The sequence below is a fragment of the Hevea brasiliensis genome, chromosome 7 (genome assembly GCF_030052815.1).
Source record: "Hevea brasiliensis isolate MT/VB/25A 57/8 chromosome 7, ASM3005281v1, whole genome shotgun sequence".
NCBI classification, from domain to species: domain Eukaryota; kingdom Viridiplantae; phylum Streptophyta; class Magnoliopsida; order Malpighiales; family Euphorbiaceae; genus Hevea; species Hevea brasiliensis.
Genome location: NC_079499.1, coordinates 38,926,070 through 38,937,375, shown reverse-complemented (window position 1 = coordinate 38,937,375; position 11,306 = coordinate 38,926,070). Strand labels below are relative to the sequence as shown.

The 11,306-nt window shown below is 34.0% G+C and overlaps 1 protein-coding gene across 7 annotated transcripts; it reads left to right on the top strand.

The window, feature by feature from the left end:
* The first annotated feature begins 4,839 nt into the window (after window positions 1-4,839).
* On the top strand, window positions 4,840-10,708 carry LOC110667077 (65-kDa microtubule-associated protein 3). 7 transcript variants are annotated; one of them, XM_021827979.2, is made up of 13 exons: window positions 4,840-5,149; window positions 5,831-5,919; window positions 6,016-6,222; window positions 6,826-7,080; window positions 7,188-7,397; window positions 7,478-7,633; window positions 7,736-7,895; window positions 7,983-8,127; window positions 8,223-8,310; window positions 8,606-8,677; window positions 9,053-9,127; window positions 9,282-9,573; window positions 10,052-10,708. In XM_021827979.2, the coding sequence occupies exons 2-13, from the start codon at window positions 5,848-5,850 to the stop codon at window positions 10,510-10,512; spliced, it is 2,193 nt and encodes a 730-aa protein (XP_021683671.2). In that variant the 5' UTR covers window positions 4,840-5,149; window positions 5,831-5,847; the 3' UTR covers window positions 10,513-10,708. The 7 variants fall into 7 exon arrangements, with proteins under 7 accessions (XP_021683671.2, XP_021683869.2, XP_021683598.1 ...); XM_021827906.2 differs by having other exon boundaries at window positions 4,842-5,149; window positions 7,986-8,137; window positions 8,606-8,679; XM_021828251.2 differs by having other exon boundaries at window positions 4,842-5,149; window positions 7,983-8,137; window positions 8,606-8,679; window positions 10,172-10,708.
* Window positions 10,709-11,306: the final 598 nt, after the last annotated feature.

Below are 11,306 nucleotides of genomic sequence, written 5' to 3'. Positions count from 1 at the left end.
GCATCAAGTACCCACTGGGTTGTTACATCCACTACCAGTGCCAAAATGGAAATGGGAAAGAATAACTATGGACTTTGTGATGGGACTTCCAAAGACACAGAAGAGTCATGATGCAGTATGGGTCATTGTCGACAGACTGACTAAGTCTGCTCATTTTCTGTCAATCCGAATGGACTACAGTTTAGACAGATTGGCCAGGTTGTACATCGATGAGATTGTGAGACTTCATGGAGTGCCAATATCCATTGTATCAGACAGAGATCCTAGGTTCACTTCTAGATTCTGGGGTAGTCTTCAGAGAGCCCTAGGAACTAGATTGAACTTCAGTACGGCATTCCACCCACAGACAGATGGCCAGTCTGAGAGGGTAATTCAGATCTTAGAGGACATGCTACGGGCTTGTGTGATTGAATTTGAGGGTAGTTGGGATACACACTTGCCTTTGATTGAGTTTGCTTACACCAACATCTAACAATCAAGCATTGGGATGCCTCCATATGAAGCTTTGTATGGCAAAAAATGTAGAACCCCGTTGTGTTGGGATGACGTGGGCAAAAGAAAGATGATTGGACCTGAAATTGTTCAGCAAACTGAGGAGAAGATCAGGGTAATTAGAGATCGACTTAAAACTGCATCAGACCGTCAGAAGTCCTATATTGATTTGAAAAGAAGGGATATTAAATATGTAGTGGGTGAGAAAGTTTTCCTCAAGGTTTCTCCTTGGAAGAGGATTATGAGATTTGGCAGGAAGGGGAAACTAAGTCCTCGCTTTATTGGGCCATATGAGGTAATGGAAAGAGTGGGTCCTTTGGCTTATCGTTTGGCACTACCTCCAGAGTTGGAGAAGATACATAACGTCTTCCATGAGTCTATGTTGAGGAAGTATCGATCAGACCCATCTCATGTACTACCAGTAGAAGAAATTGAAGTGAATCCAAACCTCACATATAAAGAAGAACCCATAAAGATTCTGGCTTATGAGGTGAAGCAGCTACGAAACAAGCAGATACCATTGGTAAAAGTGCTGTGGAACCATCATTCGGGCCAGGAGGCTACTTGGGAACGAGAGGAGGACATGAGGAGACAACACCCACAGCTGTTCAGAGATTGGTACCAGGTAAAATTTCGAGACGAAATTTATTTAAGGGGGGGAGAATTGTAACACCCTTATTTGTATAGCCTGGTATATTTCACTGTTCCGGTGATCGGTGTTGGTCCGGACAATTAAGGGGATTAGAACCATACTTAAGACAACTAGAGAAACCATAAACACAAATAATTAGTAATGTTAAATTAGTTAAGTATAAATAATAAAAACAGAACATAAGAAGTTAAACGAGCCGAGAGTCATAGCGATGGGTGACCTCCCTGGGAACGACTGCGAAGTCATTTTAAACTCAAATTTCGAACCGTAAAATGTGACGCTACGGTCCTTAGGACCCTTATAAACATAGTGGAAAAGAGAAAATCACGAAAAAGAACTGTTAAGCCAGTCAAATAATTCGATCAGGGAGCTAGAAGAAATATGGAATTATTTGCAAACCGGAATGAACCGGCAAGGGGCAATTTAGTCAATTGACCCCGAGAGCTGACTCCTGACCTAACTGTCAAATAAAATCGGAGAAAAGAAAATTTCAGAATCGAGAATTGAATTAAAGAACTAATAGAAAAAAAAAGAAAAAAAAAAAGAGGAAAATGAAAAAGTAAAAAGGTGATGACATCATGCATGACCTCATGCATAATGCCATAAAAATTAATTAATTTATTTATTAATTTAGATTTTGTGGTCTTCCATAAGCCAAATTTATAAAAGAAAAGAAAAGAAAAAATAATAATAGAAAGCTCTTCTTCTTCCCTTTGCCGCCTCACTTCCTCCCTAGGTCATCCATGAAAGTTCTTCATTTAAGCTTACACTTAAGCTTAATTTTCCTTACTCAACCTTAATAACCCTCATAAAAACCTCACTAGAGCTTGTTATTGCTACTTAAGAAGAAGATTACAAGAAGAAAAAAGAACAAAAGATAGAGATTTGAAGATCTAAGAAAGGTTAGTGTGCTAACTTACAATATATTACTTTAAATACATATTTAGTTGATGAAATGAGCTTAGAAACTAATGAAATAAAATAAAAATATGGGGGAGGACCAAACTAAAATTTTGGCCAGGTTGAAGAGGAGTATGATTTTGTATGGTTTGATGGATTTGAATGAGTTTAAAAACCTTATTTAGTTGAATGGTTAAGATTGAAATGCTTAAATGTGATTGAATGCAACAATTTAGTGTGATTAGGGTTTGGAGGCCTAGGGTTTTGAGGCAAAAATTTGGAGAAGTAACTAAATGATGTGTTTGAACTATTGTGAAGTGAAAAAAATGGTCAATTGTGACCAAATGAGTTGTATTGGAATGGTAGGAATGAAAGCTAAATTCGGAGGGTGTATGGTCATGCTGCTAGCAGCATGACCAAGTCAACTTTGAAGGATCAAAAATGAAATTTTACAAGTCCAATTGATATGGCACCAATTGAGGATGAAAATAGACACAAAATGACACAATTTTCATTTAGGAACCATGCCCAAAAAGTGACTAAAACCTAGTGAACAAATTGACCAAAGTTAGATAAGTGCAGTCTGCCACTGTACAAACTGACTAAATGAACAGTATTTGTTCATTTGGTAATAACTCGAGTTAGGAAGGTCCAAATAACCTGAAATTTTACCAGTGGTTAGATAAGATATAGACCTAAAACTTTCATGAAGAATATAAGTCCAAATTCTGCCAGCAACCAAGCCATTTGGCCACCCCAAGTTGGTGACTCAAATCTGTCAGCACTAAAATTTGCTCAGAAAATCTGGGTTGTGTCTAACCCGGCAGCCTTGGTTCAAATAGCCATAACTTGAGCTACAAAACTCCAATTGGGGTGATCCAAAAATGAGAATAAACTTAAGACAATAAGGAACATTTTCTATGAAGAAAGTTTTATCAAATTCCAACAGTAGATTAACCAATGGAACAGTGCAATTAGGGACACCAAAACTGAAAATTTCATAATTTTGCCAAAATGACTTAAACTTTGAGAAAATGACCAAAACCAACAAATTTAATGACCAAAATGTGGTATGTGGGTGAAGTTGGAGTTTCCATACCTATTAAGCATTAAAAAGTTAACAATTTGACTTGAATAGTGTAGTGAATAGTAATCCAAAACACAAAACTTCGAGAACGTCGAAATTAGCACATTAAAGCTAGGTAAAAATGAAGTAAAATTTATTTTGGGATTTATGCTAAGTTATGGTACTGAAACACTGTGAAATTGTGTGTTTCAGCTGAACAAGACTTGGAAGCTATGAGAGACTGAGTCAAGGCCTAGAGGCGACTCACGTCAGGTCTGTGCACAGTAATTGTTGTTTAAATATGTGATTCTTGAAAATTTGATTTTCTTTGAGTTATTTATGAATTGTGTTGCCACTTATGATTGTGAATATGACTTTGAAAATTTACCAGATTTCCAGTAATTATTTGAATAAATTGTTTTGAATTGATTTTATATTCACACTTCGCATGACAGTATCACATTATTCCTCCTCCATTTATAGGGTTGAGATCGTTTATTTTCCTCCCTCTCTGGCTTGCCAGTTGAGGTTGAGATCGGATGAGTAATCATTAGCTAGCTAGCCACCTCCCTCATTGATTTCGATTAATGGGGTTGTAGATTGCTTTGTCGTGGTGTACAACACGGCATTGATCGAAAATTTTGTGTCATGACTTAAGTTGTGTATGACTTTGGCAACACTGTGTTTATGAAATTATTCGACTAAATTGTGTTATTATGAGCTTTGATAATTTGAGAAATTTTTAAATTGTGTTTCACCAATGAATGATTTATGTATTGCATTTTAAATTTTAATTGTGCACCACTGAGTATTTTTATACTCAGCGATAGCTTATTTTGCTGTCGCAGATAAGAGCAAGGAGAAAGCAGCAGAGTGAGCTGCTATTGAATTGAGGCCTCCACTAATCTTTTTGTACGGGTATTATTTTAAACCCTTGTAGTTAATTTTGATGTAAATATAGTAATGTTGTGTGTATCAATATAAGTTAAGCAGTTGTAAATAAATTGTCATCATATTATTTTTGGATTTCCTTCTGTAATTTAATAATTGTACATGTAAATTTCATATTTTATGCCTTGTGAATGGAGTTGTTAAATATTTTGAGATGATAAATTTTGATTTGGATTGTGTAATTACCTTGAAGTGATTTGAATTGAGTTGATTGAGATTTATTGGAGGTTGGGAGTTGCGAAAAATTTTTGAAAGTGTTTTTCTCAGGTATTTAAAAAATTGTTTTATCTAATTACAAACAGAACTCTGTCAAAATTTTTATAAAATTTACGGCAAAATTTAAATGGACAAAAATTTTTACTAGTATTTAAACTTTGAATAAATGATTTTAATTCCTATCAAAATGCTTACCACTTTCAAAATGTAAGAAAATTGTTTTAAAATCCCTTGTAAGGTACTTAATTATCGGTAGGTGAAGTTCGGTAGTTCATTAAATATACTACGGGATCATGTTATGCCTTACAGAAGCGTAAGGTGTGACAATATATTAATTTAATAATTATATATTTAATTTAATAATTAAATAAATAATATAATATAATAAATTTATAATTTATATTTATTTAAAAATTAAATAAATTATATAATATATATTTTTATTAATTATTTCACATATCAATAATAATAACTAAATATAATTTTATTAAACACTTAATATAAAACAGTAGTCATCTACTATCCTTTATCAATTATTAGCTATCATTAACGGCTACAACGGCTATCAAATTTACCTAACTTATAGAATGGCATCCTTCAGCTGATGGAAATTTTGAATTTCAAATCATCTTTGGTTTCAAAAAATCCTTAATGCTTACCATCAATAGGAAAATCCTTAACACCCGTTCTTCTAACGGTCCATTTATCCTTAAACGGCTCTCTCTCTCTCAATCGTTTTGCATAAAATTCTGAACTTATTTCTCGTATTTTCCTGGAAACAAACTCAATTTTCTCGAGAAAATTTACATTCGTGCTCCTGAGAAAGGAAATTTGACCGGAAGTACTTTGCCGCATCTCTCTTTATTGCTCAGGTTTATCCTCAGATCTCCGCTTACATTTCTATTCAAGTTTTCTTGTTTTTGTTGATTTTCTCGTTTCGTTGCCGAAAAAATGCTGCAAACAGGAAGAAAAAGTAAATCAAGTCAATTTCATTTGTCTGTTGGAATTCTGAGACTATAAAATTTTGCACCTAACTTTAAATTCTTCTCTCTTCCTGGATTATGTTATTGTCGTTATTCAAGCAGAAGTAGTTATTGCTTGCTACTGGTTTATGATTTGAATTATGTGGTTGAGCTGGAATCGATGGTATATGCTTCATTGCCAGCAACTGAAATCGGGAAACCAGCTTTGTGCTTAAAAGTTTGAAATTGTTTGTACCAACATTTAGTAATTCATTAAATTAAAGGCACTAGTCTTCTAGCATCGTTAGAACCACAAGCCATGAAACCTAATTTTGAGTTTCTGGGCACAAAACGGCTACCAAGAAAGAAAAATGGCACTCTCCATTTGGAAGGAAAAAAAATAAAATGTATTTCTTCTTCTTTTTTATCAAATGTTTTCTGTGTTGGGGGAAAAGGCACCAGCACCCATCTGTCTACTGTTTGATTTGCTGTTTACTAAATGTTGATTCAAATCTAGTCAATGTGGATCTGTACTTATCCCTTTTCTATTTTATAGGAATTAACCCTATCTTTTTCTTTTTTGTTGGGCAGGCACAGTTTCTATTAACATGTCTAATCTTCAGAATGATCCACTTCTGCAAGTGGAAACGACCTGTGGATCCCTTCTTTATGAGTTGCAGGTTTATAGAACTTTAAGATTAAAGATACAATATAGTATTTTCCTTATTGCAGATGCTTAACTATATATTCTTTTTAAATTCTATCATGAAAATAAGATTATTTGGGATGAGGTTGGGGAGTTGGATGCTGATAGAGATAAAATGCTGCTTGAGCTTGAACAAGAATGTCTTGAAGTATACAGAAGGAAGGTGGATCAGGCAAACAGAAATAGAGCTCAGTTAAGGCAAGCAATTGCTGATTCTGAAGCTGAACTTGCAGCTATCTGTTCTGCGATGGGAGAGCGACCTGTACATATTAGGCAGGTTAGAAATACAATGAAGTAATACTGAGCTTTTTGTTTTATTTTTTCCTTTAGTAGTTATACTTATATAAGTTACTAATGTGGTTTATTTCCAACTATGGTTATGTATCATGGTTGCTCAAACCATTATGAAGTAGAATTTTAATTTTCAAATTTCTTACTTCACATTTAGAAATGATTGAATTACCATAGTCATGTAATAGTAGTATTAACAAAAATCCATTGGCAGAAATTTGTATGGAAATGGAGTTAATTATATAGAGGCATTTGGAACAAATAAATTCCATATATTTTTTTATGGAATTCATATGTGTGTGTGTGTGTATCAAACATGCAATTCATTCATCAATAAATTCTATTATGAAATTCATTTGCATATGAAATTTTTTTTTTTCATTTGGTTACAAACACAATATTAATGCATAACATTGTAAACCATTTGGTGCAAAAAGTTGAAGGGTTTGGTCCTAAAGCTTTTTAGATAAATAACTGTTTCTTTTAAAGCAACATTTTATAAAGATTTGAAGATTACATCTTTTGATACAGACTAAAATTACCTAGGAATTGGTCTCTCTCTCTCTCTCTCTCTCTCTCTCTCTCTAAGTTTGTATTATTTCAGGCTGATAAAAATGCTGGAAGCTTGAAAGAAGAACTTCAAAGAATTCTTCCACAACTTGAGGACATGAGGAAGAGGAAGTTAGACAGAAGAAATCAGTTCGTTGAAGTTTTAGACGAAATACAGCAGATCTCAAATGAGATATATGGATCTGCTGCTCATATATTTGTTGATGAAACTGATCTCTCATTGAAAAAACTTGAAGAGTTGCACAGACAGCTGCACGCACTTCAGAAAGAGAAGGTTTGAGACTGTTTGCTTTCTCCTTCTCGTTCTAATTTTATTTATTGCCTGTTAATATTACTGATGGTTTCTCTAAATATTACTGATTGTTTCCTTTCTCTTTGCAGAGTGATCGCTTGAAAAAGGTTCAGGAGCATCTAGATACTTTAAACTCACTTTGCGTAGTGCTTGGTATGGATTTCAAGCACACAGTTACCAAGATTCATCCAAGTTTTTGTGATACTGAAGGATCAAGGAGCATAAATACTGATACAATTCAGCATTTGGCTACTGCAATACTTAAATTGCGAGAGATCAAAATACAGAGAATGCAGAAGGTAATAGTTCTGTAAATTTTGTCTACTTTTCATCCAAGAAGTTTTGGTATTTATCAACAGTGTGCTTTGAGTCATGACAGCTCCAAGATCTTGCAACTACAATGTTGGAGCTATGGAATTTGATGGATACTCCAATTGAAGAGCAGCAAATGTTCCAGAATGTTACATGTAACATAGCAGCTTCAGAACATGAAATAACTGAACCAAACACTTTATCTGTGGACTTCATCAATTATGTGGGTAGAAAATATTTAGGAGCTATTTTTTGTTAGTATGACAGTTGCTTTGAATTCTTGTAAAAATGTAGATATTAAATCTTACAATATTTTAAATTGCAGGTTGAGGCAGAAGTCTGTCGGTTAGAAGAGTTGAAATCAAGCAAGATGAAAGATCTTGTTCTGAAGAAGAGGTCAGAGCTGGAAGAGGTCTGCAGAAAGACTCATATGGCACCAGAAGAAGATACTGCAATGGAGTATGCCATAGAAGCCATAGGGTCTGGTATTTGTCTTTAATCTTGATGGTATTATATCATTGTAACTTCTAATCATTGTAGCACTGTAGCATTTATTGTCTATATTGTTGCAGCAGATAATGTGGACCCTGCAAGTGTCCTTGAGCAGATTGAACTTCAAATAGCTAAAGTTAAGGAAGAAGCTTTTTGCCGGAAGGAAATCCTTGAAAAGATTGAGAAATGGTTGGCTGCATGTGATGAGGAGTGCTGGCTTGAGGGGTATAACAGGGTTAAGTGTCCAAATCATTTCTTTATACATTTACTTTATCTTTCTTAAGTTTACAGCTTAATTTTCACTTGGTGGAATTGTACAGGATGAGAACCGATACAATGCTGGTAGAGGAACTCATCTTACTCTTAAACGTGCAGAAAAAGCTCGTTCTTTGGTTAATAAGCTTCCAGGTATATGCCCTTCCTACTGTTGACAAATGTGATAGGCAGATAGCATCACCTGAATTCTATTTTTGGGACATCATACCTGAACATCCTATAAACTACTGTAGAGGCTGCTTTTTATATTTAATTTGTTTTCCCAGGAGGATTTATGGAGGCAAAATTGGGCCTTTATAGGTTTTATATCTTGACTTGAATGTTAACAAGCTTTCTACACCTTGCAACACACAATTATCGTGAACATTATTTTAAGATAGTCTGGTTCCACATCTCTTAGTAATTTGCCTTTTTCACGTTGTTCCAGGTATGGTGGAGGCATTGGCTTCAAAAACCATGGCATGGGAAAAAGAGAGAGGCATTGAGTTTTTGTACGATGGTGTAATTCTCGTACTTCTTAGGCATACTTTGGTTCAAGGAATGAAATGGAATAAGATGGGAATAAATTAGTTATTCCTAGCTTCGATTCAAATTTTGAACATAGAATCCTATTCCAGGAAATGCTATTTTACAATTTAAATTTTTAATCAGATTTTAAAATTTGTGATTATTATTACAAAGAATATTTATTGTTTTTATTATTGGGATATAAATTCAACACATAAGCAAAGAATAATTATTTCATGAACATGGAATGACTTGACATTTAATGAACCAAACTAGTTTAGGTCTTGATTTTTTGTTTTCACCCACTCCTTTGGTGCCAAACTCTATTGTGCCGAAAGTTTAGCTGAATCACTTATAAATTTTACAGATTCGCCTTCTTTCTATGCTTGAGGAGTATACCATATTAAGACAGGAGAAAGAGGAAGAAAGGCAGAGGCAGCGGGTATGGACCTTTCATTTACTCTATCGTACACGTTACCAAATCTTATGACTGTGCATTGCATAGGCTGATTCTATTCTTTGATATATATATATGGATGCTTTTGTACACATAATAATGCTAATTCTGACTTCATTATCTTTTTTCTCTGTTACAGGATCAGAAGAAATTGCAGGGACAGCTGATAGCAGAGCAGGAGGCACTTTATGGGTCAAAACCAAGCCCTTCAAAGACACAAAATGTGAGAAAAGCTCCCAGAGTTTCAGCTGGAGGCGCAAGCAACAGAAGACTCTCCCTTGGAGGAGCAATGCTCCAAACTCCTAAACCTGATTTAACTAACACCAGCAAAGCTACACAGCATTCACATCCTGGCAAGAAAGTTGACCGATTTCACCAATATGACCCTTTAAATAAGCTGCATGATGATAGCTTTGCAACATTATCAGCTGGTAAGTTCTTTTACAATGTGAAGTTACAGGTTCACCAAGTAGTTTTTCGCCCACAAAATCTTCACTAAACATTTTCATTTTCCTTTTTCTGTCTCGTGGAAGATGATATAATTGAAACCAAGCAATAATGGCCCGACACTCTCCCCTTGGGGTGTGGAAAGAACGCCAGCTGGTTCTTGTCAATTTTCTAAGTTGTTGATTGTTGAAGTAGGTTTCTGTCTCTCCAAAACCTGTAGAAAAATAAAGCCTTTGTTTACTTATCAAACATTCTATTAAGAAAACTATAAAACTTGTTAAAAATTGTATTTTTAAACCACAATAACATGGACTAATGATGGTTTTGAAGAAAAGAAAAATATGAATGCGGCAAGGATCAGACATTTGGTCGGATGTTTAAAGAGTACCAAGGGTGTCTGATATTTGCTTGGCAAGTTCTTTATTTAATTTTTTTTGTCATTTTCTTTTGGCTGTTACATAGGTAGGAGAGGGTCGGATATTGCTGGTCTTCCTGCAAAAATACGTTCCTTCAATACTGTAAATGCTCATGAACCAGAGTCACCAATGCTTCGGAAACCTTTCTCACCAATTTCTTCTACAGGATCATCAAAAGCTAACGTATTAGAAGATGTGACCGCAGCACATACCGATACGACTAAGAAGACACTTGGAATTAATGAACTGTCCTTCCTTGCTACTACCCCTTTGAAGACTTGTGTCGCAGATGAAGAGAATAGGACTCCTAGGGTCATGCCAATTCCTGTGTCAACACCACCTTCGACATTGTCTGTTTCAATGCAGACTGCTATGACACCAGCCCCTCCACTTTCGTATGGCGCTAGTGCAGCAGAAGAGGTTCCTGAAGAAATTGAGTACTCATTCGAGGAAAGACGGGCTGGATTTGTTCTTCCCAGAACTCCTATCAAGTCGACGCAAGTTTGATAAATTGCTGAAGTTTTAGGTGAACTTGACTTGAAACTGTTGTTATTGCATGTTAGATTTTGTCAAGTAAAATTTTAACATTGTATATATAGTCTACGAGTATTGAACGTGGACTAGATTATTTAAAATGTTCCCTAAGAATGTTAGATTCAATTTGGTATTATTTCTTAGCTGAAAGAGCATTATAAGTTTTGTATGGATTACTTTTATTCCTATTCGACGTGAAATATCTATTTGACATGAAAAAAAAAAAAAAAGATTGAAAATGTCAATCATTAAATGGTGACATTTAATTCACCATTTAATACATTTTGTAAGTTCCAAAGGAAAATGGTGACATTTTAGTGTGTAATTATTTTCATGTTATGGAAAATTTCATTGAGGTAAAATAATTAGAAAAAGCTGCGACCCTTATAGCTGTTCACTTGTAGAAAATTAAGATATATATTTTTTTATAATTTTCTAAAAAATTAGAGAAAATTTCTTATTTAAATGTGTCAGTTTTCAAGAATTTAAATAAGACAAAAAAAATAACGTTAAATTAAGATTTTTATAACCACAATTATATTGTAACTTTTCATATTAAAAATTGAATAATTATTTAAGAAAATATTTATTTATGATAATTTAAAAAAATCATATTATTATAAATAAATAACACATTACAAATTTTGTAATCATTTACTTTTTTTAATTATAAAAAGTGAAATTTTTAAAAACTTTTAGAATTAAAAAAAAAACTACATTCTATTATTTACCTCATACTTTTTTTTTATTTTTATAAAATTAAAAAT